Genomic DNA, 27,336 nt, shown 5'->3' on the forward strand with positions numbered 1-27,336 from the left:
CGTCGCTCAGAACCAGACCGGTTCTGTCGGGGAACCGAGCTCGCGCCAGTCAGGGAGTGTCGAGTAGGAACTTCGACTACACCATTTTTCTTTTTTTTGGGGTCCGAGATTGTACAACTTAAGCCGTCGTCGGCTCTAACTTGACGTCTTTTCGCGGTCGCTGAAGCAGCTCAGCTGGAGTAAGAAGCTTTAGACTCTCGAGGTCGGTGGTTTTCAGAGTAGCGCTTCGACTCCAATTCAGGCCCTTGTGAGTCCGGATAGTTCACGCTGAAACTATTCAGATTTAACTCCATAATCATACGTGACAGAGACGGGGCTCTGACTGAAGCCAGCCAGATTCAAACTGGGAACTCACTTCGCACTCACTCGCAGAGTGGATGATCCCGATCTGGCTCTTCTTCGATCTGCCAATAGGATGCGTTCAGGTCTGAGTCATTGAACGCATCTCGCTCGACCTGCTCCGGTCCTGCTCTTCAGTTCTCGCGTTAACACACACGGTGGGGTTTTTTTGTGAGTCTCCTTCTGGGCGCGGTGGATGCACCATGGCGCGGTTGCTTTTCCTCGCCACCGTCGTGCTGTTGCTGGGTTCGGCCGCCGCTGGGAAGAATGCAGCGCCGGCCAAAGAGGCTCCTGCTCCGGTCACCCTCCGCACCGTGGTGGCGGCGAGCTGCCAGGAGATCCAGCGCTACGCGGAGTCGCTGCTGGGGACCGGAGTGATCCGCTCCACCGCCGAGGTACCGTGTCCTCCTTTTATAGTGCGGACGAGCAAACATGGATTCAATCTCAGTCCGAGTGTAACTGTTTAGTATCGTGTCAATGAGAGGTACATCGACGACTGGAGGGGTAAATAAATAATAAATTCATACACGGATGAGCGTGTTAACAATAACGCTTAAATGGATGGTGAATTGAATCAATACTGAAGTAGTGGATTCACAATTTAGAACGTGATTTGATGGATACATTTGTGACAAATGCGTCGTGAATTCATGTTTCAGTTTCAACCAATATATGGGTGAAATCCACCACAATACACAGGCAATATACATGTATGACGTTAATATCAATGAAATGAATGGCGGAGTACTGAAGAAAAATGCAAGTTATTTTCATATCTAAATGAAATCTAAAGGAGGAATGTATGAAAGTAAGTGCCAGTGTGAATGTGGCTCCACATGAAAGTGTAAATGCATATGGAGATATGTAAACAGACTGGTGGGTGGATGCTGATGCATATGTAAACACTGTCAATAACTCGAGTCTATTTGTTGTGCAACTTGTGGATGAGGCCCTGAGCACATACGTTTTATGTATTCATGATTTATCCATGAATGAATCCACCAGATTAATGTTTGGTGCTCGCCAGAATAACGCCTGTTATTCACCTCTTTTCTAACTGGACTTTTCTTGATCGATCCCGAAGTGAACCTGATGACTAATTTTAACTCTTCACCTTCAACATATCTCTTCACCCTTCACACACATTCCTCTCCACGTGTTAATCTTCCTCCTGATCCCCCTCATCTTCTCTTCTTATGCTCCCGCTTCTGTCCATCACCCTCCACTCCACTCTCTGTCTCCCAGCGTGCCGTGGCGTTTCTAGACTCAATGCTTGGTCAGGAGAACGTCTACTCCGTGGCCATGGTAAGGAACCTCCTGACACGGTCCTCGCAGCAGAGGCCATGTCCCTGCTCCGGCTCTGCTGAGAGAGCAAGCATGGGATGATGATCATGTGCTTGTGTGTCTGCATGGTTCTTTTGTTTTAGGTTTAGATGCCTTGAAAAGTGCCCTTTGTTTGATTGTTGTTTATAGATATCGCTCCCACTAGTGTGCTTGTATTTTCCCATCATGTTTGCGAGGTCAGATCAGAGCTGGTCTTTGAGAAAGCAACAGCAAAACTGAAGTTCTCACAATATTAACTCTCGATCACGCAGAAGCTCCACAGTAGTTTTGTACAAAGCCGAGGTGAGAGAGGCAGCCCTGAGGTTGCTCAGTTATATTTGGATGGAGACCCTCAAATTAGAGTTTGCAGCGGTGCCTTGTCATTGGAGGAGATTCCTGAAGGCGACCTCATTCCTGTCAGACTGGGGGAGCCACAAGTTACAGGCCAAACTAATCTGACTTTTATTAAAAAGTCTGTAACTGACATTATCGGTTGGGAAGTGAGAGTTTAAACCGAGTGCTTAACGCTTAGTGAACCTGTTGGTCTATGATGTGTACATGTTGAAAAACTCGTACGATTCTAGTGTGGTAAATAGTCACTAGAAACACAACAAGCTCATGATGCAAAAGTCACTCCAGTTTTCTCCTCAAAGCGCAATGCTCATGGATGAAGGAATCAACTAACACTGCATTCAGATGTAATGTTCAAGGTCTTGACCTAGTGCAGCCCCCAGACCATGAGTTTGACACACACGTGGAAGATGTTATGCAAGCACACTATTAATAATGTCTCGCGGAGAAGCTACTGACAAAAACAGCCCCAAAAAAAGAGGGACTGTTAGGAGCTGCGTCTTCCAAAGTCTGCCAAAGACTAAACTCTGCATCTAAAAGCCGCTTGTTTCTTGTGGAAATCGACACATTATAAAACTACTACCTACAAAACTACCGCTTTTGAGAAGCATCTGTTTTTTTGACAGTATTGTTTGTGTAACTGAAACCTGTTTTTGAGCAAATATTTGAAGTTGTTTTATTCAAATGAAAATTCAGTTGGCATCGCTGTTAGATTAGATGTTCTGTGAATATAAATGAATGGAAACAAGTTTGTTGTCAACAGGCTGAAAGATGGTCAAATGCGCTGAGAAAACATCTAGAATAGTATGTAGAATTCATATTTCTGTCTCTTGGGAACCTTTGTTTTACATTATCTTGAGCGTCAATATCATTTTGTCCCACTGCTCCAGCATCAATAAATCTGGAGATTGCAGATATTCCTGTTCTGATATCTCTGGGAAACAAAACAAACATTATTTAGTTTTGCCGCTTTAACAAGATCACATACCAGATATTGTATTACCGATTCTGTGAAATATAAAAAATGAACAACACATTATGAATGAAGAAAATCGAAGACATGAAAATGTGAAGGGACGCTATCAGTTTTTTCAATCTAACTAAAGCGCTTTATATCAGAACTTTGTCAAAGCTCAGTTCAGGTGGCACAAATCGGCATCATTGTGGCACGTTTTAAAGCAAACAAAACCAATGATCCAGTATATTAAGTAAAATGATTGAAAAACAAAATGTGTCTCACGTCATGCGCAGTTCTGAGTTGGTTAATCCAGCACATGATGAAACATGTACTGCAATCCATAGCTAAACCAGAGAGTGTCATGCCTTTAGAGGTGGATCATGACATTGACAAAAGCTCGCCAGTGTGGCCGGTCCTGCTGTCGAGGAGAACCATGGTGTTGCTATCCAACCGAGATATAAAGTTGGTGATCCAAACAAACCCACACCCAGTCCAGGATCCGCTTCTTCTTCTCGGAATATCTGCATTTATTTTTGATTTCATTTGGTTTATTAGTGAGCGAGACCGCACCCGCCTGGTGGTAGTCGACGACCCCCTGTCCCCCTGAAGATGACGTCACAGATTAAGACTTTGGACCAAAGGCATTGCACCTTTGATCCTAAGTAATAAGACAGAAAAGCTCGAGTCAGCAAATGAATCCGACTTGAGAGGTGGTCCATGTCTTTTTGGGCGCCTGACCCGGATGGATGGGTCCAGCACCTGCTCCGTCATGAAACTGCAGAAGCATTCCCAAACAATCTTATGGTAATGAATCAGTGCATTAAAAGAACTATTCCACGGTTATTATTTATTTATTACTGTCGGCGTCAGGCTGTATAGAAACAAGTGGGAGATACTGCCTTGCTCAAAGGAAACCCCATTAAGCCTGAGGCTAGATCAGTGTCAACTGAGTTTAATAAGTGGAAGTGTTTTCCTCTTCCTGTCCCCAGTCGCTGCTCCTTGTGTGCCACTGGTGTGTGAAGTAACAGGTGCAGAGAAGACATTTAGTGACCTCCCCTTGACCTTGACTCTGCTTTATATAGATGTGTGTGTGTGTAGGTTCATGGGGGAGGGGAGGTTGTGAACTGGACGACATGGCTGCAGTGGTGTGTAGGACGCAGCTGTTTGCAGAAGTCACTGTAGTGCTGCTACAGTTTCATTACAAGTGTTACAACAGTATTACATGGCTTTAACTCAGTCCGTCTCTTTAATGAAAATACAAAGCGCTACATGATAGCAGCGGCTATCGTTGGCAGCATTAGCACTATGTTTGGAGCTAAGCTGAAATAGTTATTCATCATCATCTTTATCGAAGGTCAGGTGAATGCTATATTAGCATGGCGAGTTTGAATGTATATTATTCCTATACTCATATTCAGGATATGTGTGAACATGATTACAGTGATGTTACAAATAAAAAAAAAAGTTAAATGCCAAAAGTAGAGATTTGCGTATGAGAGTAACACGTTTCTTGTGTTTTTACCAGTAAAATGAGAGAAAAAAATCATATAAATTGGCCTAAAAATGAGACTCTTTTCTTTCACTTCCATGGTAAAATGTAGTGATACTTTCTGAAAAAGTGCCCTCTCAGATTATACAACTTTGCTAACACGCCTGTCCCTTTCAGTTTTTTGAAACGGTCATAAGATGCCTGGCTGAAGGAGCCGCCAGCGGCCTGAACGTCATCGCGGTCTACGTCACCGAGATCCTGAGGGTCACAGGATTTGATGGTGGGTTTTTTTTCAAACTCTGGCTTCCTGTGCATGCTCCATTTATTCCCTTGTATGTGCTGGGGCGGGCAGAAAGGGCTTGTTTGTTTCTCTCTGGTAGTGAAAGGAAATAAAACATGAAGTGTTCTGCCCCTCTGGGCGACTCCAGTTGTCAGGCACGCAGACAACCTGAATGACAGGTAATAAAAGCACCAGCGAGGAGAAGTACAAGCCAGTCTGGCGAGAGCGAGGGAAGAGAGAGAACCTCTACACTGGTGTAAAATGACACGTATATGATGTATATTTCACATAAAGCCGTAGCATAACTCTAAAGTTTGGGTTTAAGCTGTGATGTAAATAAATTTTATGCTAAAAGCTAGTGACAAAATGGAGACACTAACTGATAGGTGGCATGTTGTTGTCTTCACAGTTGCCATGTCTCTGCCGCACTTCACCCCTGAAGGAGTGACTGCCGTCGCCCAGTGGGGTCTGCTGACCCTCATCGGCTACTGGCTGCTGACTATGGTCCTGCGGCTGCTGGTGGGCGTGGTGTGCAAGGTCTTCTGGGTGATAAAGACGGTGCTGGCTCTGTGGTTGTTTGGACTGATCGTGGCGGACCGCAACGCCAGTGCCGACACCACGGCGGTCCGTCTGGCCGGCCTGGTGCTGGGCTGGGTCACGCTGAATCTCATCACCGCCTCTTCCCAAAAGTCCTGCGGTGTGGAGACTCGACTTCACAGCCTGGAGGGCCGCGTGCGAGCCGTGGAGAAGAGGAAAGCCGAGTGAGGGTTTTCTGAGATGCTGGTTCTTATACACGTGTCAAATGTTACAGGAGTTTAAAAAAAAAGAAAAAGAAAGAAAAATCTCTGGGATTTTTAATCGCTCTTTGTTTGCTTTCATAATGGGAAGATTTTTTATTGAGATATTTGATGTATTGCTCAAGAGAGCTGATCCGAAAGTGTCCTGTCGTTGTGATGTCTTTCCTTGGTTTGTGAACAATAAATTTTAAAGTAAATTTCATCCAACCTTTGAGCAGTTTGTTTGTGGAAACACAGATGAGGAAATAAACAAGGGAACACGTAAAGTGTGAATAAAAACGCTTAAAATTAGGATTCAACCTCAACAAACCTTGGTCATTGTAGAAATTGTAAATGTAAATTATATCCATTTAGTATAGACTCGTGTTATTGGCTGTTTCATTAGGCCACAAAAACATCGCACATTGAGAGCAGGCTCCGTTTTAAGATTGTCAATTGTTCATCAAAATAACTCAATTTGACTTGGATTTGGTTCGGACTAGCCAATCAGAAGCGAGGAAGGCGGTTCCTTCTCCTACCATTCTACTAGTCACTAACACGTTGCCTGGACATACGAAGAGACGGACCAGGTGAAGATGGCTACAGAATGGACCGGGATTCACCAATGTTTTTATTTTATTTGATGAATATTAGAACACCCCCCTCTGCCTCCCTGTTTCTGTCGGATTGCATCAGGATTAGTTGCACTCCATTCCAGCTTTTTTTCCAGCTTCTTCTACGCTCCATTTTCAGGTACAACAGTCCCATGTGTCGTATATAGTCATACAGTGTGAGCAGTCAGATCGCATCCCAGCATCGATTCGTGAGCTGTGAACTGCACAATCTGAGCTGAATACCGCGACTGAGAAAGTATCTTCTACTACTACTACTATAGCACCACCCTCCCCACTGTTTCACAGTGAAAGTCTCCCTTAAGTGTGGGTCAAATACAACACAGAACAAACAGTTTCCTGATCTGATCTCAACGTCTTCAGGGAACAGCAACCTTCTTCCCTGACCAGCTCTGCTTGGCTCCAACCGTGGTGAGTCAGCTACAGGTGAATTTGATCCCTTCAGGTTGAGTGAGAAGAGCCATGCTGATCTCGGTGACAAATTTATCTCGGTCCTGGGGCGCTGCCAAGTGGGCCGGAGTCCAGACACCAGCTCGCACTCTCACAAGGCTGCAGGAGCTGCCCAGTGTAATTGTCTCAGTGGACTGGGCGTCAGCGGAATTTGGCCTTTCACAATGCTTTAACCACGACGTGTTTTCACCTTCTCCAACTGGCTCTCTTGTAAGTTTTGGACTCTCCTAAAGCAGCCTGCTAAATTGGGATGGCTCTTTCCTTCAATCATAAAACAATTCTTTGACATGTTTAAAAATTTGATCCGTGGATTCTCGGTTGAAACCAACCTGTCTGGCATCCTTGGACCCTGTGAACATCAAGGAAAGCAAAGAAATTGGTTAAAATGCAAACGTTGAATCACCAAAAATGATGTTTTCTTTAGTTTATGTTATCCTCTTTTATCCTCTTTAAGTTATTGTATTTACTGCCTCCGTTTATTTTTAAAAGCAAAAAAAGCATTCACGGACATTGTGTCTCGATAAAACAAGTTTCAAATGTGATTCATGAATGTAAATGAATGAATTTATTCGTGGTAAATTGATGCCAAATTGAGTGCAACAGTGCTAATAACAGAATTGGAGTTGGTTTATTCAGAATGACGTTCCCCGTCAACAGGAGGCAGCAACTTGCTGGACCGCTCTGTGGCAGTTTCCCGTGGAAGGATGCCGGACAGAAAAAGAAAGTTTGAACCCCAAACACGCGAGTCATTTTGGATGCTGTGCTGTGCAGCACATATCTCTTGCTTGTGTTTGCTTCCTGTCCAGGAAGCAAACACTGCAGACCACTTGTTGTTACAAGTCTTTAAAAGCAAGTAAAGAAATCGGAAGCTCGCAGGCAAGTCAGCGCGTAGCAACTTACCTGTGTGTGCCGCATCTTCGGATGGAACCTGTGACAACACTGGACGTGATGTGCGACAGTTGAACAGTTGTGTTTCCCTCAGGCACAGGCTGGCAGGATGTCACGTGACCACGGCGTGCGGCACAATTGGCTGAAAGTGTCATAGCTCGGTACTCTGTTGGTCTTGTCTGATGGCACTGTTATACGATCATTTTTATTGATTTAAATGGTTACGAATAAAAAAATATTGAATTTAGAATTTATATTTTTGAATATTTGGAATTATAATATGAAACTCTTTATAGAAAAAGACATTCATTTTGAAAATATTAAAAGTTTGAAATTAAAAATCTAACTTTCAACATAGAAATGATTGAACTCAATTATTCAATAAAAACAAATTCAACTTTTCAATACACACATTACTGAACTGAATTATTCCCAAAAATATTTCGATGTTAAAAAAATACATTTAATTGAAAAAAAAAAATCAGTATGGCACTGATATACCCCCATTAAGAACGAGTAGAATAAACAAACTTACGACGTAAACAGAACAGTTTATTGTTAAATAGCTAAATGTTAAGCACAAACTTTACACTGGCAGAAATTCAGGTTCCACGTCAAGCTTGAAATGAACATTTTATTGGCAGTGAGCTTGTTATATTTGTGCATGTATCAATAACTTTTGAATTATTCCTGGATGGATTTACTTTTAGTTATCAAATGTAAATATCTCCTGTGTGCCCCTAATATATATGTTTCATACGGGCAAGAATCAGAATAATCTGACCGCAACATTTTGGGTCTGTTTGTGGACAAAACAAATGAAACTAATGAACGAAAACTTGAAGCTCAAAACTTGCAGTCGTTCCTCCATTATAAATATTGTGGTAGTACAAAGCCTTGACTGCTTCTCTACTTACAGTTTTGAGTCTTGAATTGAATCAAGAGCTGGAGTTTCACTCTTGTTGCTAAACGCAGCACCAGCGCCACCCCGCGGTCACAAAGTGGAGGTTATTGATGGTGGACAGTTTTGTGGATATTGTTCATCAAATATAGCCCCTGAGATCCTCTATATGAAATACCGCGCCGGATGAACACGACACCCTCCTGAAGCTGACACACACCAGCCTCGAACTGTGTGATCCAAAGTGAAAGTGCTTGAATACATTTGATGTGGAGGACCAATCTACAAGTTAGTAGTCATTAAAGTACACAACAAACCCAGGGCACTGGCGACAGTTCCCTGCATTAGTGTAAGGCATTTGCTCCATTTAACGGGGCCATGCTGTCAGTACACCCCTCCAGCCAGGTCCAACAAAGATCCAGCAGCCTCTTGGGCTTCAGCATCCAGCTGAAGAATCTCCACCGTCTCCAGGTCCAGCTCGGTCTCACCAGGAAGAACCAGGTACTGGAACTCGGGCGACTGGTAGTAGTGTAACTCGATGTAGCCACTGTCTGAGAGAGGGTCTTTCTCCATCTGCTGGCTGAGCTCCTCCTGCTGGTACTCCACTGACTCCATGGTGACCAGCTCTTCGTGATCGGGGGTCAGGAGACAAGGAGGATGATCGCCGAAGGTGGGGTTATCAGAGGTCAGGATCTGGGATTCAGGCACTGAGAGCATCAGTGACTGAGACAGAGGATCTGAAACAAAGAGTTATTGAGTGAGTTATTGTGGAGTGTTCTTTTGTCCTTCAGCTTTCAACTGTGAGCTAAATCCTCTGTTTGCACATGGAAGTTGTGTTGCTTTTCAAACGAATATTAATGAAACACAGCAGGAAACATTTTTGCTGTGTATATTTTGTTTGGTCGATTTTTGTGTCTTTAACATAATAACACCATAATAATAAAATTAACTTAAATACATAATTTGTTTATACTAGAGGTGGGATTCGATTTTTTAAAAATCTAATTAATTAGAGAATTTGTGATGAATTAATCTCAATTAATAACAGTTCAATGGTATAAGAATATTTGCCACAATAAGCCACATTTTTCAATTTGAATGAATTATGTATATGACTGAATCAAATGATGGACCCATACATACAGTTAAACATCAGTTTAACAATAGGACAATAAATCACGATGGTGGCTAAATTCAAGTTTTTATATCACCTTATTTAAACTGAAGCTCTTTTAATGTCTTGAAAATATTTGAATCAGAATTTCAATTTTATAAGAATTTCAAGTACATTCAGGGTAGTGGAAACCCTGACCATTGTGTAGCGAAAAACCTCCCCGAACAAAAGCAAACAGATGCTTTTATTTGCTTTTGTTCAGGGATTCGTCCATGTTTGTTGTTGTTGTTTTCAGCCTAGCTGCCACGTGTCTTGTGCATCAGTGTGATCAGTGGACCAGGAACTCCTGCACTGACAAAGGTTCCCTGTTGTCTGGAGAGCACACTGTTCCATTAAATTAAATTAAATTTCAAAATTAAAAACACGTTTTTTTGGTTGTAATGAATTAATCCCATAAGTCGCACCACTAGTTTATACTACACATTATTCCTTTGAAATCTTAAGACACATAGAGAAGATGGGTTCACATTTGTAACTTGTGGTTTTGCACATGTAATGTATGTCCAATAATAGATCATAAGTAAATACAAAATGTTAGGTAACATGAAACATGCCTTAGTGCATAATATATGGCTTTAATAAAACAGTCCCTCAAAACAGTCAGCGAGCGACTGCACCATGCAGCAGAGGCTCGGCTATATAGGAGGGAACTCAGATGAGTGGGACTGTTGGAGCGTTGCCGAGGGAATAAAAGGTGGTCATGACAACAGACCCTAAACACAGGAACAATGCAGCATGCTGGGAAAGCTGCAGGGAGGCAGAAAAGATTGCAGGTAATAAAGATGTCGTGACGAGCTGCTACTGCCGTCGTGACACGGAGCATCGTTTTCTCTTGCTAATTGAAAAAGCTCTTGCTGTCACCGACCTGAGATATCCATGGAGTCACACACCACAGGCAGCACGAAGCTCTCCTCCTCCAACCTGAGCAAACATGGACACGCAGTTAGAGCTCAGCCGCTCACATCTCACTCTGTTTAGAACTCAGAATGAGCCTCTGAATCGTCATAAAATATACAAATCTATTCTCATCCAGGTTCATTTCACGGGACCACACACTGTAATGCTTCACCCTCAGACACAATGTTCCTGAGACGAAGAATGAAATCAAGAAAGTGCATGAGGTTTGTGAGTAATGATGGTGATGTTTGAGGTGAAACTTTGGTTTTTATTTTTCTGCCACATGTATTCTGCAACTGCCGTCATGGCGTCGTACTCACAGCTCAGGCTTGTTGATCAGGTTGCTGTTGGTGCTGTGATAACTGTGGGTCTTCCGGAGCATCTCCAGCAGCGCGGGGCGGTGCTCGGGGCACACACACCACAGAGAGCCCTTCCCCACCGACTGCAACCAAAGTGACAGCTGTCAGAAATGCAGATCGCAATATCCACATTGCTTTTTTTGAAACTCATTTTCCTCCATGACGCAGCTACGTGGGTGCATCTGAACATGTGAGGGAAGCTGTGGCTCTAAAAGACGATGCTTCTCATCTTAACTCACAAACTATACATAACATCCGACTTAGGACCTGCTCTGCTTACGTTCACCCGTACTTACGACCACGGCCAGCAGATGCTTTTTTTTTTTATTCAATGTCTGGCACTGCAGCACGAATCCCAGCATCTCACTCTCACACAGCCATGTACCACTACAGTCGTAGCTATCGTTGTAGCTCGCGTAGGCCATTTTGAATGGCATTCGACTCACGTCCGATCTGACTTACGACCAGTTGGTCGGAAACGATCCCACTCCGATGTTACGTGTATTCCCATGCTCATGTTTGGACGTTTCATTTAAAGGTTTTCACTGAAACATTCTGAAAGTTCTACTCCGAGTCTCAAATACAAGACCAAACCCCTGATTTGGTCTGTGTTTATTTCAGCAAACTTTATCACGCAACCACCTACGCACTACAGCGCCACCTCCTGGCCATGCTACATTTCAAAACCTGCCCCCAGCTCCCATGGTTCCAGTGGAAACTGTGTGAAAGTGAGTCTTCACCTGAGTCTTGTCCCTCTGAATGCGTCGGAAGCTCTTGCTGAGGGACAGATTGTGTCGGACGGAATTCCTCCAGCCCCCGGAGGCTGTTTTGTAGTAAGGGAAGTTGTTGAGGATCCACTCGTAGATGTCCTTGACTGGCAGTCTCTTGTGCGGCGAGTCCTCTATGGCCATGAATATCAGACTGCTGAAGGAGTACGGGGGCTTGTTGGAGCCCGGGGAAAGAGCGGCCGGGGACAGTCTGGGCTGAGGCAGTGGGTTCACTCTGGGAAGAGGCTGGATTGGAAGCAGGTTTCCTCTCTGGTGGAGCCAGCTGAGGCAGGTGAGGTCGTCCTGGTCTGAGGCATCTGTTGGACTCAGCTCGTCCTGACACTGAGAGGTGGAGCAGAGAGACAGAGGGGACAAGGACTGGGCAGACTCTCCTGTGGCCGGGGAGAAGGAGGAGGGGGAGGATGGAAAGGAGACAGGGGAGAGAGGGAAGGAGATATGGCTGTTTGAAGGGGTCAGATGTGCTGGCGAAGAAAAGGTGGCGTCGAAGATGGGGAACGGAGAGAGGGGAGGGGGCGGCAGTGACTGGAAACAGTTCTCCATCTTTGTGCTGCGCAGGGGTCACCAGTCATCCAGGGTTACCTGCAAGACATGACAGCACATCAGAAACAGTCGAGGGGCGCGGAGGACAGTCAGGGACCCATTTAAATGACAGTTCAGAGGAACAAGAGGGAGGAAGCCATTTCTGTGTGGCCCCGGCGCCTGCTGAGTTTCCTGTTTGTTTTGTATTGAAAGCTCTGCAAGGGCCGGGATACAACCCCTCGCCACCCCAACTCCCCTCTATTGAATATGAGCAAAGGAAATGACTGTATCAGAGAATCCAATGCCAGAAATGATTAAAGGAAGAAAAAAATAAACATTTGTAAATGTATTGCCAATATAGAAAAGTCCAAAACAAGAAAAAAAATTGATAGAATTACAGTGTTCTTCACAAATATGCTATACGCAGCAACCGAAGTCAAAAAGATGTTTTATCGGTTCATGGTGTTAGAAACTTTACTTTAAACATTAATAAATCAGGAAGTCTACGCGATTCCACCTGAAAAGTCTTCCTTTTATTAAAAAACACCCCAACAACTACAAACTACAAAACATGAGTCTTAAACACTTATTCATTGGCTGTAGTTAAATGTTAGCCACCTGTCTTATGCTCCGCTGAGCATCCAGCAACAAGTGCAAAGGTCACTGGAGAAAGCCCACTGGGTCCGCCAGTGCCGACAGATCCGGGTGGGTCTGGTGCTGAGGAGGGCCGAGTTCTGAAGAACTACGATCAGTTGCAAAACGCGTGTTTATGTGCCAAGAAGGTTCGTCCGCGAGGCCACATGGCCAAACAAAGCAGTTCAGCGGCAAATGGCGGAAGAATATAAAGTTTCAGTGACAGCCTGAGAGAGCGGCTCCTCTCTCAGGTAACTCACTCCCGATTATCGGATAAAAAACTCCAAATATGTCACTCACCGAGGAGCGCTCAGGATAAAATGTCGGCAGGCCCACGAGCTGAAGGTCCGAGTGGAATTGATTTATAACAAGAGATACTTCCAAACTCTGCAGAGAAGACGCAGAGTCTCCTCTGTCCGGGTTCTGTTGCGCTCCCCCGTTCCCATGGAAACCGAAAGGACGCTGAGCCTCAGTCGCGCTCGGGGCGCGCTCCCGAGCTACTGTCAAAGTAAAAGCTCGAAATAGTTTTGAAGAAATACAACGAGTGTATTAGGTTCACATTGTCATATAACGACCGCGAACAACACATGCTACAGCAGAACCGGGCGATTCAAAAGACGGCAAAATTATTTTTTAAAAGTTGAAATGGCGATAAATAAATCATGTGCGTGTTCACGTGTTTGTGTAATCTGACGACTCAAGTGTTTTCTCATAACTTGTATTTTTTTTTTTTCAAAACCATTTATATTTTTTGTCAACAGGGGTTGGACAAAATAATGGAAACACCTTAACGCTTTTTGTTTTTAGCTTTAAGGTGTCCATTACTTTGTCCAACGCCTGTATATGAGCTATTTTTCTTTTATACCTTCCATAAATTTCACCTTTTCCTTTTTGAAGATAGCGTATATCACGTGACTTGACGTCCAGACAGAAACTGCGTGAGGCATGGGGGAGTGAGTAGGTACAGTCACGTGAAATTGACTGTTTTGCGTTCACACTACAGCGTCACAACACTGTCATGACGTCTGAGGAACTTCTCCTACACTCCCCCATCGCCAGACCTTGTCGGCTGTCACATCAGTTGAGGACGTCAGGTTGTCTGAGAAGACAGTTTTTAAAAGCGTATTAGTCTGGTTCTTCACGTGCTAGTGCTCGGTGCGGCCAGCAGATGGCACTGCAGAGATTTGAGAGACAGACGTGGCCGCTGATAAAAGCCTATGTAAAACCAACTTGACAGGGACTTCCCTGACAGCCACCACAAGATGTCTATCAGGTTGTCGCATTCTCGACTTCAAATATCTGCAATCATCAGCATCAGAGCAGAATGGTCGTTGTAAGATCTCTCTCTAAAATGCCCTGGTTAGCAGAGCCACCAGCTTGGCCTACAGAATCCCTGGGCTGCACAGCACTCCATCAACATTGTGCCTCTGAAAGGATCGAACAAGTGCTCCTCTGAAGCTGTGCAGCTTACCGGCTGTCAATAACTCAAAATGAATGCGAAACATAAGACCCAACAGATAATCAATGAGGCGTCACTACGCCTGAGGGAAATCTAAACGACTCCGCTCATGTTCTGACACAACAAGTGACAGATGTCCAGTGAATCTGGAGAATCTCATTCAGATCACCAGTGGAGATCCATGAGATAATCATTCACACAGCTGACAGCCTTCAGGCAAGCCACTGCAGAAAGCAATTCCCACCTTCTGGACACCGGCAGCAGAGAGAGCGACACGACAGGGAACCAGTGCAACAGTGGACTGATTACACAAAGCTGAACATATTTATTCCTTTTTTTTCTTACAAAACATTCAAACATCATCATGCTTTGTGGATTTTAGATAAATAGAAGGCAAATTTCAAAAAAGTCGGGGCGGAGGAGACGAAGAAAGGGCATCACGCGGGCGGACCACAACACTGATGTGTGTTTGTGTGTTTGAGTTGTGCATCACAAACACACACGGGTTAATATAAAAAATAGCTCCACGGCTATGATTACCATGAAAGCCCTTTTGACATTAAGTGTCAGGAAAAAAAAAACAACTAAGAAATGTCATCATGGCCGACAGACAATACTTTTCTTCTGGTTCATGATGATAAATACCAAATAGCGACACTCAAAAAAACCACACTTGTTCATGGGGTTCGCTTGAGAGGTGAGTGGATGCTTGATGGTCACCTGACCAAGTGAGACGTGAGCCAGTATATAATGATTGGTTGAAAGACGGCGGTTGCCACGGTGATGTAAAGGCGTAGCTGCGGTTTGGAACCAGACCCAGTGGACATGGAGTCTGATGAGAGGGACGTGAGGATCTTCATCTTCAGGGAGCGAACCTGGAGATGGTGAGACGTCAAGACTTACTAACACCGACAACACAATTGATCACATACGCTTATTCAGGCAGCAACTGCTATTGGAAAGCACAAGCGGCGTTTGGATATTTATAAAGAGCAGATGGCCATTTCAACCAATACACCGCCAAGACTGGACTGTAACACACAGAGAAGATCTTGAGCCAAGATCATTATAACAGCGCATCCATGTAAGGGCAGAGGAGCTGGTCCTGGGAAGGGTTGGCTGCGCTCTCAAGCGTGTGAACCCCTGCTGCCATAGGTGACACTCCCCACCGCGCAGCGCTCAGTCAGTCCACATAGTTCATGGCTAAAATTCAGGGTTTAATGCAGCACAAGGAGAAACGAGGTTCCTGTTTGTCGGACTCCCAGATATCAGTCGGCAGAAGTGCAATGTCTTCCAGCTCGTAATTCATTGAAGCAACAGATATTAAGGAAGCCCACAGAGGCACCAGTGAGATCTGAACAGCCAATTAGACTCTCAGTATTCTTGCAAGTCTGGGCTGTTAGCGTAGCTTTGGGAGCGCAACTGCTGAATGCCACGTTTGTTAGATCAATCGGAGATGACATTTCTTCTTCCAGGAAATGGATGGTAAGTACTTACGATAAAAAACATAAGGGCACAAGAGGACCAGGCCAGAGCCACAAAATATCCATCACTGCCAAACAGCAAGCCGCTCAGCACAGTGAAGATCATCCTAGGAGACACAGCCACACACATATTCAAAGACAAAACTAGAATGGAGACTAAACTTTGTGAGGCATGCATCTCAGTTATTGGCAAAACTGGTTGAAACTCTTAAAGGAGCACTGAATGACATCAACAAATGATCTGCAGCCTCCCCCTCAGGTCAATACGGGGAAATATACTCAACAAAAAACTGTTCAGTGGAAAGAAAGAGTGGTGGCAGAGTAATTACCCGACATATTTGTATCCACTATAAGCGATAAGGTCGAACGTTGAGAGGTCACTGTGCACCGTCAGCAGGTACAGGCTCAGCAACATGACCAGAACCTCGATGATGATCCACACTAGGGCAGTGCTGGCACACAGTCCCAGCACCTCTGGGCTGAACCTTCTCACACAGGAGTCACAGATGTAAAAAGTGACTTGCAGAACAATCCAAAGAATGTTTCCCAAGAAAGAGTGTTTCACCGTTTCTGAATCCCCAGGGCCATTCCAGCCAGTAGAATGTAGGTGATGAAAGCCATTGCTGTGAGACGGAATCAAGACATGGGTTACAGGCATGTCTATGGCGTTCCTCTTCATCTCCAGCTTACTTGGTATGTAAAGATCAGGAGCGTTGACATCCTGTCTGGGCGGGAGTGGAGTGTCCCGATGGTACCGCACCTCCCAGTCCTACAAAGAAAGAATGAGAACCTCAGCATTGAATCATCTCTACTATTACGTCAGAAGAGGTCAAACGGAATGAGGCCAGGGGAAGCAGCACTTCAGTTATGTGGAAGTGGATTGCTCAACTTTCCAAGAGTGAGCGTAAAACGTTCAATGGAGCAACATCTTACTCAGCAAGTTTACTCAAACTCTCACTTCACCGTTCAGGCTGGGTTATTAACCAAGCAGGTTTGTGTGGAGCTTAACTGAGTTGCTTTTTAACCTATCAGTTACAGTGTGCTAGGGATGGGCGACAACTTACCGAACATGATATACCACCGAACGCAATCTCCACAATGACAATTCTGCATCTCACGATAAATTCCATAAACACGTGACACACTTGCTGCATTGGACTTGCACACATGAACATGATGAGACCGCGCCACGCTTTCCAGCTCAGCGGCGTTTGACAGCCTACACCGGCGCATGATAGAAAAAAATTAATTATAAAAAAAATTACAAAATTATATTTTGGCAAAAAAATTATATTTATCGCGATAACTTTTTTTTATCCATATTGCCCATCCCTACTGTGTGATTATAAAAAGATCTAATAATTCTGAGTCTATTCCAAGACTCTTAATCTTTGTGCCTTCATAATAGGCAAGGCATATGATCATAAATAAACAACTAATTCATATGTGAATTTGCAGCATATTAGGCACTTATTAATCCCTACCAAGTGCTGAGAAGCATCTCTTTAACCTGACTGAACTGGTCACCAAAAACTCACTCTAAAATGACTATCAGCAAGTAAGCACATAGTTTATTCATAGTTTATGTTTTCCCCAAGTCAGAATGCACCCATGAATACATATTCAAAACACAGGAACACATCTTATCTTCAAGAGGAGATGTAGATTTCCGAGTCACAAATGGAGCAAATCATCTCTCATTGTTTACAAGAAGCTAAAGGTCAGTTATTCCACGTTTTAATATAATCTAAACTGTTTAATAACAAGATGTTTTCGACGCAGATGCTAGACTGACTGAGCACCAAAAGCGTGGGACACGATGACTTCATTGTTCACAGTAACCCGTGTTGATAACTCAAGTAATGACGCGCTACAGTGCTGCCTTATCTTATTGACAAACAAGGAACCCGCTGAGTGAGGTTGTGGATAGGAGAGAGGAGCGTCGGCCATGTTATCATGACCCACTTTGATTACCTGGTGAGTGTACGGGAACATGAGGATCATGAGTTTCTTCATGACGTATCTGGTGTCGACAGCAAAGAAGTACTTCAGCTTGTTCACAGACACGTATCTGCTGATCTGGAAGCAGACAAGAGTGGAAAGCAGCTGAGGATGTAGTTTCTCCCTGACAGTGGCAAAGTTAATGTCTACATATGAGTCAGACATTTTTAAAGTAGGTTGACCTTGCCCTCAGGAGCTCCCTTTAAATTTGCTTGTGCATCTGTGTAATAAAGCTGCTGAACCAGAACGACAACATCAATTTAACTTGTGCCATTTCAAATCAATAGTTTCAATTGTCCATTTTTCCTCAGGGAATTTAACGACTGTTCCCCTTTTTTCACCTCACTTTAAATCGTTCACTATTATTTAGCGCTTAAAAAAACATAAAGAGCAAAAATGTTCTTTTACTATTTATGAAACAATGAAAGCATGTATGGGTACATTTATGACAATAGTTTTCTTCTTTCCCAAATATTGGCTGAGGAGGCCACTAGACAGCGTCAGGAAAATTCCATCAAAGGAAATACAACTTTAATATGATTTTAAGTAACTTCTATGGTTAAATGAATTTAAGAGTGTGCTCACGTGTTCACTTAAGTCAACTGAACACATCAATTATCAGATTGGTTGGTGACAGTGAGCGGTAGTGACCATAAGACTTGAGAAACAGCAACAGAAAAGCTCAAGGATCCCAAATCTAATATACAGGACCATGTCAAATGTAGGCATTCAACTGGGGCTTGTTCTCAGTAAACAGGCAAGACAACACTTTGGGCTGCGTGATTGCTACTACTGTATATGCAGGACTTGCATGAGGGTGATGAATTAGGTCTGTGGTCTTCATTTCTAGATCAAAATTCATGGTGTTGACAGAAGGCCTCAATGGTAGCTGATCATCAAAGACATGTTTCCATCGAAAGAAAGGAGGTGGCAGCTCCACTACAAGTTGGAAATATATAGAGCATGTCTGTGTTTTGTTTCCCAGCCATGAACGCCAACAGAAATATGATAATGTTGAAATGAAGACCATCTTATCTAATCTAATTTATGCATATTTACCAATACCAAATAACCAGCTAACTAGTCTGAACTTTCACTGATGAGTTACCAAAGGCATGTCAGCTGCGATCTCACATTCATTTACATGAACTCCACGTGAAAAGCTCCTCTTGTGACGCACCATTTAAAAAAAGGTTTTTAAAATATTTGTTTTGCAGCATGATTTGCATTGAGCTAATCCACACAAGGGGAGTTTCCTATTTCTTCAGGGCTTGTTAGGTTCCGATATCTTGGAAGACATATTTTCAGGTAATTTTGTTTTCACAATCTCTCCCCAGAGAGTCGGTCGACTGAAAAAAAGAAAGATTCCATTTAATCAGTAAAAAACAAAGCTACTCACCTCTTTGTTCACCATGTCCTTCCCTTGGTTTGCCAAAGACGAGCCATACATCATTGCAGCATTTGCCATCGGGTCAGCAAACAGGTTGTTGACACCAGCTCCACCTTGCATGTCACTGGAAGGTGCTGCCATATTGTACCCAGAAGCGTAATATCCCTGGCTGTTCATCCCTGGTGGCCCAGAGCTGGTGTCATCAAACAAAACAGAATCTGAACTGGGGGGAGCGGCACGAGCCCTGGGCTTAGCTAAGAAGAAAGAGTACAGACAGAGGGAGTTAGGGGTGTTTTGATTGTAATAAAATGAAATGACAAAACAAGAATATGTCAACACCATGATGAAATAATAGTAAACAGCCTCCAGCTGCAGCAATGTTTTTAAAGTCACGCATGACTAAAGTCAAGTGGAAGACGATGATAAATAAGTATTGAAGCAACTTACTTGGCTCAGATCATTGTGCCAATGGCTTCAGGCATAGAATGTGTGTAAACAAAAATGGTTAATCTCATTGACCACGTTTTCAAACAGAGAATACCCCAACTAAGTCAATGGCTCGATTAAGCTATCAATTCCAACTGCAGCGGTTTACATGCAACAGAGCAGCGAGGCGGTGTTGTAATCTCTGTATCGGACTTGGTACACACTAGTTCACCTAAAGAATCAGCGCAACAGTGCTACATTGCAACCTTTCAAAATTGTGGAGCAGAAAAAAAAAATAATAATTCGCTCCCATTTCCCATTTTACTAAACTAATCTCAGCCGGACTAAGGGAATAATTCAGCTCTCTGGGCCGTCATGTAATTGTGGTGCTGCTCAAGGCCAGATAGTTTGAATTAAATCACAAGCATTTTCCACATTGTACTTACTTGACTGTAATGTTTTGCACAACAAGAAAGCAATGACAAATAATGAGAGACGCACAGACCAAAAAAAGGTCCATTTTTGGACCTTTTTTTGGCCAAAAAGGTCCAAAAATGAAGACTTGAAGCACTGAAACAACTTGGATGTGGATTCCCTGCTAATGCCAGTGTTGGCTGCTGCTCAGTGCTCAATCACGTCAAAACAGTGGATCATATCAGAGATCATCACCTCTTGTCCCTTTTGAGATCCACTCCATATCATAATGTTCAAGTTGCTCAACTACAGTAAATAACATCTTAGTGTTTATTAAACCATTTGCCCAGACTTGCATCACTTTTTACACACTGATTTCCTGTCTTAACCATCATCTATGGCGTGCGCACGAGTACAGCAAAGGAGGGCAGTATTGGTGAGAGTATCAATGCTGGAGTCTTTATCCGGAAATTCCTAATACTAAATAATTGGGAAAATAGTTCTGTGTTTCTGTTTTGGGCCTCGGTTACTGCATTTTCAGTTTTCAGTTTTGTCAAAGAATTCTCATTTAGATGCTGAATTTCCACACTGTGTACCCATCTATGATCCGAAGGAATAATACAAGACACCCTGCATGTGGATGTACGGCTGAGTTTTTTTCTTTTATTACACCTATCTTAATACAAAAAGCTTGAGGTCTGAGAGGACCTGGTTTCATGAAAGCGTGTTTGTTTACTTTGACAACAATCAATATCACATGTCCTGTAGTTCCTTTGGATTACGGGAACATGTAGAATTAATGAATGTTACAACCACTGCTTTTCCTCCTGCTGTATCAGGAAGCAGAAAGTGTGGCATGTTGTGAAGACAAGTCTGGACTATGAGCAAAGTATTAGAACGTTTGAGGCACTTACTTGCTCTGTATCCATGCTGAGGCAGCTCCATTGTCACCTACTTTGACGTTAGCCTACAAAAACAAGCCAAGACACATGAAGGAAATAATAGTACGGATGACAGTAAACATTTCTCATTTGCATTCGAGGTAAAAGTGCCGTCCTGCGGATGAACTTGTGCAGTGTTAACCGTTACCCGTCGTTGACAACAACAAGGTAGCACACAGCTAAGTAACAGGTGTATAATAAATTAGTATTGCAAAGCTTTCACCGACTGAAGATGATATTTCTCTTTTGTAATAATGACGCGCACTTACCAAGCCTGCTAACGCTGCTAGCTAGTAGCTACGTGGCTATCAGAATGGGGTGCATGCCCCGCCCATCTGCTACCGTGTGACGTCACCCTGCCTGCGTGGCAGGGAAAACGTCTCCTGTCCCGAGTGAAGGTCCACGTTTTATGATCGAAATGTTGATCACGCGTAAGAATGATGGTTAAATACATCCGATACAAAGTCGGCCTTGCTTATTTTTAACCGACATTGTAATGCATGGGCTATATTTGGATACCTTTCAAAACCTCAGGTGACTCCAGGAAATGTAAATATTGTTATTTTTAATAAAAATGTGGAGTGTCATTTGAAGACAGGATTTTAGGTCGCCATTTCGAGTGGAACTGTAAAACGTGTCTTGCCACTACAAAGGTCTTGGGCACGTGTGTGTGGGTGAATGAGTGGGTGTGGGTGTGAGTAATGTGAGTGTGGAGGTTTCATGGTGAGTAAGGCGCAAAGGAATCTGAACTTCCTTTCTACCCGCCACGAAGAAGCGAAGCCACAATTAAACTCAGATTTAAACAACACCGGAAAATAAAGTTGATCCAGAGTATCGATGCTTCCTGAATCTGTGGCGAAGACAAAGGCCAAAAACACAAAAAGAAATTAGGCTGATAATGGTGATGGACGTGTCCTTACATGTCACATTGAGGGCAATTGCTCTTTCATCATTAAATTCCTTAGGCTATAGTCATCATACTTTGACTTTTACCCTGTTTCCCTTTCCGATGACTTGCTCCGTCTGGAGCCTTACTATGAGCAGAGGTGTAACTTGACACATGAAGCCCAGATGAGCGGCTACGGGCTCATCAATTAAAACTTTAATAGGGATATGAATTGATGTACCTACGCAGGTGCTTGCCGTCAGCAAATGTTGTATTTGCTTTCAGTTTTGAGATTGCTCCGTAAGGAACTGTCTAATCTGTTTCCCAGGACAAGTATTAGCAGAAACATGAGACGCAGAGACTGAGAAGAAATCACCCAATTCCAGGAACTCTGTCCCCGGGGACTGCAAGGTCAGCAGCTGTTGTGGCAGCGTAAGCTTACTGAAACTACACCATGCATTTTTTTCAAATCATTATTAGGTGACCATATTGTGCTTGCAAGCAGGACACTGTCATTGAACTGGATGGTGAAATAATTCAGTAGCTTTGTGGCAACAGAGTGACTCATCTCCTCAACATCTTCTCTCTCTCTCCTCTGTACATGTCCAAACCATCTCCATCTAGCCTCTCTGACTTTGTCTCCTAAACACCTGACCACATGTGTCGTCCTTCTGATCCTATCCATCCTGCTCACTCTCAGAGAGAAGCTCAGCATCTTCATCTCTGCTTCCTCCAGCTCTGCCTCCTGTCTTTTCCTCAGTGCCACTGTTTCCAAACCATACAACATTGCTGGCCTCACCACCCTTTTGGACACTTTCCCTTTCATCCTTGCCGACACCCTTTTGTCACACATCACACCTTTTTAGGTTCATACATTCATATAGGGTTGAAATAAACAACAACTACAACAACAACATATTACTATAATACCAGTACTAATAATTATTATTGCTTGCTTCTTGACACAATTTGAACTCCTGGTTATAACCCTGAGAAACAAATAATTATTCAAGAGATATGGCTGTTGACTGATCTTAGACATCAGGTTTGGTACTAATATTCAAATATATGAAGATGACTATTGAAGGTGTGTCTAGGGGTGGGCATGAGGCGTGGGAGGTTGAAGAATACCCCGCGAGCCATAGACTTTTCAGTCATCACTCCTGTGTCATATAAACACACATTTCGAAACTGTACCCGCAATCTGTACTTTTGCTCCATGGAACTTACAATAACAGTTATTAACGATTGGAATTAAACTTTAACTATGTTTCATACTCGTATATGTCAGATTCATCATATTTAATCATATTTATCTACAGTCTACCTCATCGTTCCATGCATTTCAAATGTATTTTTAAATTCTAAACTGCCGGAAAAAACAAGTCCAAAACTAACCAGAACATTCGACAATAAAACATTCCTTGGTTTTTAAAAAAAACAAACCGTTAATGTACCTGCGCTTCTGAAACTTTCTGTCAGTGGAATCCCGCGGCGAGAGGAAACTCTCACCAAATTTGGTAAATGACGTCACGTCATGTGACTCCAAGTCGTGCCAGAGAGCAGACGACATTATTTCCCGTAACTTCTGGGGGCGTGGCAGAACTTCTTCACCGCTTTAAGAGTTTAGAACTCCACAATCATGACCAGACTGTGACTGGCACATGAGTGACTAAGCACAGCCATATGAACTAAACGTTGTTTTGGGAGTTTATACCGATATTGAAAGATTTACGAAGATACTTTTCCTTCCTTATTCCCCTAAAAAGAAGTACCGGTTTGGACTCTACCGGGTTACCGCAAGAAGGTGGGCTTTCACGGAGTTTGAATTGACACTCGCAACTCGTCAGAAAGTTATTTGACGAAACCCGAAGGCGTGACGGAAACACAGTGAGAAGATTTTTGGTTTCCGTTTGTACAGAAGACATGTATCGGAATATCGACAGTCAAGGAAGAGGCAACCCCGCGTACGCAGGAGCGTCTGGGTCAAACCCAGTGACTCAGGAGAGCAGCAGCACCTCTACTTCACAGGAGCAGGTGAGAGTTCAGACTTTACTCTTCACCCGCGACGACCTCTTTCTACGCATACCAGTCTATTTAAATGAATGGTTTTCCTTTTTTATTACTGTTTTATTACAGTTCGTTACAAAATATTGTGTAATGATTATTATATTAAGTAACAACTCTATTATTTCAAATAATATAAAATGTGTTACAGTTAATCACTGTTTTTTTTTCTTTTTCTAACTATAGTTGTGTTCTGGGTTATAATGAAACTCTGTCTTGTGTTTTTTTGAAGAAGTTTACGATGGCGAGCAGCAGCTCATTCGTACCCAGCTTAAATGCCATCACAACCAACCAGGACCTCCAGTGGCTTGTCCAGCCTTCTCTCATGCATCCACCTGGTCCATCGCGGTCTCCAGCTCCCCCATATCCCTCCCTCTCAGCGCCACGCCCTCTGGGTCCCTCACTTTCTCATTCCCATTTCATCCGATCAGGGGTCATAAGGGCTGCTGCAAACACTTCTTCATCCACGAGGCGCAGGAACGATGAGCATGTAAGACTTTTTTTTTTTCATTCATTCAAATGTTGAGAAAGAGTGTTATATTATCTTGTGAAATACAGGTAGGTGTGGAGAGTGACACAATCGTAGCCATGTGTAATATCCTGTAGTACAGTGACACATCATGCTGTTGCAGATGAGTCCACTTTCTTAAGAAACTGCACCACTGTTGTTTTAAACATTATTATTGTTGCCTAGCAAGTGCACACTATGTACGCGTGTAACCATGTGAAAGTGTTTGCTTTGGGTTGATATTGACTCAGGAAAATTATCAGCAGTGACACACTCGGTAAACTGTCTTTCTTGTCAATAAATAAAGAAGCAGCGCTAAAATGACACACTGGACCCGTCTCTCAGAGGTATTTGTCTGACAGTCATACTTTCAAATTTGGCACCCTTCCATCTGTGGACTGAATGGTTGTATCGTACAGGAAGTGGTCTGTTAGGTGACTCATGTGGGCAAGTCATGGTTTATGACTCACACCTGAGTCACCACTGAGGTCTGACTGTGACTCATCATTCTAGATCGGGCGGGAAAAGTTGGATCAGTGGTAATCATTCAGATGGCCTGAAGTCAGAGCGGCTTGTTCAAAAAGGGTTCAGACGCGTCTCATTTATCGAGCTGCGATGACTAATATGGACGCGCTGGTAGTGTTTCCCTCCCTGCCAGCTTCACTATTGTGCGCTTCCTAGAAGCCTCACTGAACAGTGCATGAGCCGTGGCTACAGATGGCTGATAATTCAATTACCTTCCTTTTTTCAGTCGATACTGTGTGTGAATCATTGATGAACAAATGAACCACTTATCATTTACTCATGTAGTAGGATCCACAGTGTGTAAACATAAGTTAGTCCTTTTTAATAATTGATATCACGTGTGTCTTAATACAGTCATTCTCTCATTTCAGCTGTCTCACGAAGAACTGGAGAGGAGAAGAATAAGGCGAGAACGTAACAAGCTGGCGGCGGCAAAATGTCGCAATCGTCGCCGTGAGCTGACGGATTCACTACAAAATGTACGTTTATTCATTTACTTTAATGTACTTCCTACCATTTTAATAATTTTCTGGACTGATATTATTTAAAAAATTAATTCTACTGACTACTAAAAGTAGTATTTACAGTTGTAATTATACTGTAAATCTAAAAGTAGTGAATAATATTACTTTTTATCTCTGTGTTTTCATGTTATTTCATCTCAATAGGTTTCATTTTGTTACATATTTATTTTATTCATTTATTGCTTGGGTTTTATGGTTGGAGTATGCTCTCCTTGTGCTTGTGTGGACTCACACAGGAACTCAGGTTTCCTCCCACTGTTCATCTAGATAGACAGCCACTCACTCACTCCCAGCTCCCAGCTGTCAAATTCTGGGTCATTGCTAGTATCTGTTTTGGACTGTGTCACTGTCATGTTCTGGCAACCTGCTCCGAGGTTACCTGGCCTCTGAATGAGTGCCATGTTGGACTGACCAGTGGGGGTCAATAAATGAATGCTTTTTGGGAAGAGATCCAAGGGTCACTGCTTCCATCTACATCAGTGTTTAGAGGCCAGATCATCTATAAGTCTGACCATAACCGCTTCCACTCCCCAAAATGTTAAAGTAACAAATTGGGTTATACTGTTCTCATCTCTTGGTCTCTGGTTCTGTCGTGTGTAGGAGACTGACCAGCTGGAGGACGAAAAGTCTCGCTTGCAGAAGGAAATCGCTGAGCTACAGAAAGAGAAAGACAAGCTTGAACTGGTCCTCGAGGCTCATCGTCCGATTTGTAAAATAGAGGATTCCGATTCCGACTCCGACGGCCAGCCAACACTAGCATCGTTCGAGCCCATCAAACTGGAGCCAGAGGACTGCAGCCGAGCCGGACCCTCAAGAAAGGCGACGGAAAAAATGGAGAAACCCAAACCAGTGATAACCATCCCGAGCAAGCCTGTGACATCATCCGCCGCTGCTGTCTCTGATGAATCTCTGCATACTCCGGTGCTTATCTCCACGCCCTCGCTGACCCCCTTCACAGCATCCATGATCTTCACCTACCCCTCCACACCCATGGATGTCTCATCCCCAGCGGCCCCGCAGAGTGGCAACGTCCACGCCTCCCAACCCCGCCAGCCGTGCGGCGTGGCTCACCGTCGCAGCAGCAGCAGCGGTGACCAGTCGGATCACTCTCTCCACTCTCCAACCATCCTCACGCTGTGATGGAATCTCTCGTTCATTTCAGAATCTGTCTTTGCTTCATTTCAGCTTCATGGAAATGTTTCCTCAAACGCAACACGGGGCATTGTAGTGTAGGTTTGTTACACTTTCTGTAGAATGAGCTAAACCAATGGTGTACGTGGAGTTTATATGTCTGACAATTGGATGGCACTAACAGCACGTGTTCGAGGTACGTGCTTTCTAAAAGGATGCATGCGAAATGTAATTACATATCAAGTTATATCGAGATGAATGCTGGCGCAAGCGTAGTGAGAGTTTGTATAACGTTGCACATGTTACATTAGACATTACAAATGTCAACAGCAAGGGAAGTAGAGTACTCACTACCAAAATGGTCCTGGTTTTTGTTTGAGTAAATTTAGGAATATTATCTACAAAGTTGTGGACCACCTAGGCTGGGCCATAGGAGTTCCTACTGATCACATATTTATTTTCAAGAGCATAATATATTTTTGATAATGTTTTTATTTTCCTCTGACAACTCAACTGTTTCGGTGGGCAGTGCCTTACTTTATATCTGAGATATTAGAGACAATAAAGAATACAGATTTTGAGAATTTGGTGGTGAGCTTTTCCTTCTTAATCGAGATTGAACAACATGCTCTACTCTTCTTTGTTCTGTTACTTGTTCGCTAGACTTCCTACCTGTGGTCCTGCCACTATCCTCTCATTCATCCCAGTTTTGTACTGACTATATATATATATATATATATATATATATATATATATATATATATATATATATATATATATATATATATATATTATGCATGAAGTGAAGTCAAAAATGTAAACT

At 43.3% G+C, this 27,336-nt stretch overlaps 3 protein-coding genes across 11 annotated transcripts; 2 read left to right on the forward strand and 1 right to left on the reverse strand.

The window, feature by feature from the left end:
- Nucleotides 1–14: 14 nt before the first annotated feature.
- Nucleotides 15–5,739, forward strand: LOC128767388 (uncharacterized). 2 transcript variants are annotated; one of them, XM_053879414.1, is made up of 4 exons: nt 15–734; nt 1,585–1,644; nt 4,638–4,740; nt 5,150–5,739. In XM_053879414.1, the coding sequence occupies exons 1-4, from the start codon at nt 543–545 to the stop codon at nt 5,503–5,505; spliced, it is 711 nt and encodes a 236-aa protein (XP_053735389.1). In that variant the 5' UTR covers nt 15–542; the 3' UTR covers nt 5,506–5,739. The 2 variants fall into 2 exon arrangements, with proteins under 2 accessions (XP_053735389.1, XP_053735390.1); XM_053879415.1 differs by lacking the exon at nt 1,585–1,644 and having other exon boundaries at nt 18–734.
- Nucleotides 5,740–8,061: 2,322 nt separating this feature from the next.
- Nucleotides 8,062–23,235, reverse strand: yif1a (Yip1 interacting factor homolog A (S. cerevisiae)). 7 transcript variants are annotated; one of them, XM_053879856.1, is made up of 10 exons: nt 21,142–21,235; nt 20,846–20,898; nt 19,101–19,345; nt 17,675–17,779; nt 16,391–16,469; nt 16,266–16,323; nt 16,030–16,185; nt 15,714–15,807; nt 14,937–15,091; nt 12,043–12,184 (listed from the first exon to the last, which is right to left on the reverse strand). In XM_053879856.1, exons 2-10 carry the CDS (start codon nt 20,874–20,876, stop codon nt 12,181–12,183), a joined length of 927 nt encoding a protein of 308 aa, XP_053735831.1. In that variant the 5' UTR covers nt 20,877–20,898; nt 21,142–21,235; the 3' UTR covers nt 12,043–12,180. The 7 variants fall into 7 exon arrangements, with proteins under 7 accessions (XP_053735826.1, XP_053735827.1, XP_053735828.1 ...); XM_053879857.1 differs by lacking the exon at nt 14,937–15,091 and having other exon boundaries at nt 12,008–12,184; XM_053879855.1 differs by lacking the exons at nt 12,043–12,184; nt 21,142–21,235 and adding an exon at nt 23,216–23,235 and having other exon boundaries at nt 14,516–15,091.
- Nucleotides 23,236–23,411: 176 nt separating this feature from the next.
- On the forward strand, nt 23,412–27,111 carry fosl1a (FOS like 1, AP-1 transcription factor subunit a). 2 transcript variants are annotated; one of them, XM_053879301.1, is made up of 4 exons: nt 23,412–23,795; nt 24,061–24,315; nt 25,230–25,337; nt 25,983–27,111. In XM_053879301.1, the coding sequence occupies exons 1-4, from the start codon at nt 23,685–23,687 to the stop codon at nt 26,520–26,522; spliced, it is 1,014 nt and encodes a 337-aa protein (XP_053735276.1). In that variant the 5' UTR covers nt 23,412–23,684; the 3' UTR covers nt 26,523–27,111. The 2 variants fall into 2 exon arrangements, with proteins under 2 accessions (XP_053735276.1, XP_053735275.1); XM_053879300.1 differs by having other exon boundaries at nt 24,058–24,315; nt 25,983–27,110.
- The last annotated feature ends 225 nt before the right edge of the window (nt 27,112–27,336 follow it).

Source organism: Synchiropus splendidus, chromosome 11, assembly GCF_027744825.2.
Source record: "Synchiropus splendidus isolate RoL2022-P1 chromosome 11, RoL_Sspl_1.0, whole genome shotgun sequence".
Taxonomy (NCBI): Eukaryota; Metazoa; Chordata; class Actinopteri; order Syngnathiformes; family Callionymidae; genus Synchiropus; species Synchiropus splendidus.

Excerpts from the sequence above, each read along its gene's own strand:
- LOC128767388 (XM_053879414.1), top strand. The coding sequence starts at position 543 with ATGGCGCGGTTGCTTTTCCTCGCCACCGTCGTGCTGTTGCTGGGTTCG. Across the intron at positions 735-1,584 it reads TGATCCGCTCCACCGCCGAG|CGTGCCGTGGCGTTTCTAGA; the intron begins GTACCGTGTCCT and ends TCTGTCTCCCAG. Across the intron at positions 4,741-5,149 it reads GAGGGTCACAGGATTTGATG|TTGCCATGTCTCTGCCGCAC; the intron begins GTGGGTTTTTTT and ends TTGTCTTCACAG.
- yif1a (XM_053879851.1), bottom strand. The coding sequence starts at position 12,145 with ATGGAGAACTGTTTCCAGTCACTGCCGCCCCCTCCCCTCTCTCCGTTC. Across the intron at positions 10,901-11,557 it reads TTCAGAGGGACAAGACTCAG|TCGGTGGGGAAGGGCTCTCT; the intron begins GTGAAGACTCAC and ends CTTTGGTTGCAG. Across the intron at positions 10,483-10,778 it reads CTGATCAACAAGCCTGAGCT|GTTGGAGGAGGAGAGCTTCG; the intron begins GTGAGTACGACG and ends ATGTTTGCTCAG.
- fosl1a (XM_053879300.1), top strand. The coding sequence starts at position 23,685 with ATGTATCGGAATATCGACAGTCAAGGAAGAGGCAACCCCGCGTACGCA. Across the intron at positions 23,796-24,057 it reads CCTCTACTTCACAGGAGCAG|AAGTTTACGATGGCGAGCAG; the intron begins GTGAGAGTTCAG and ends GTTTTTTTGAAG. Across the intron at positions 25,338-25,982 it reads TGACGGATTCACTACAAAAT|GAGACTGACCAGCTGGAGGA; the intron begins GTACGTTTATTC and ends TGTCGTGTGTAG.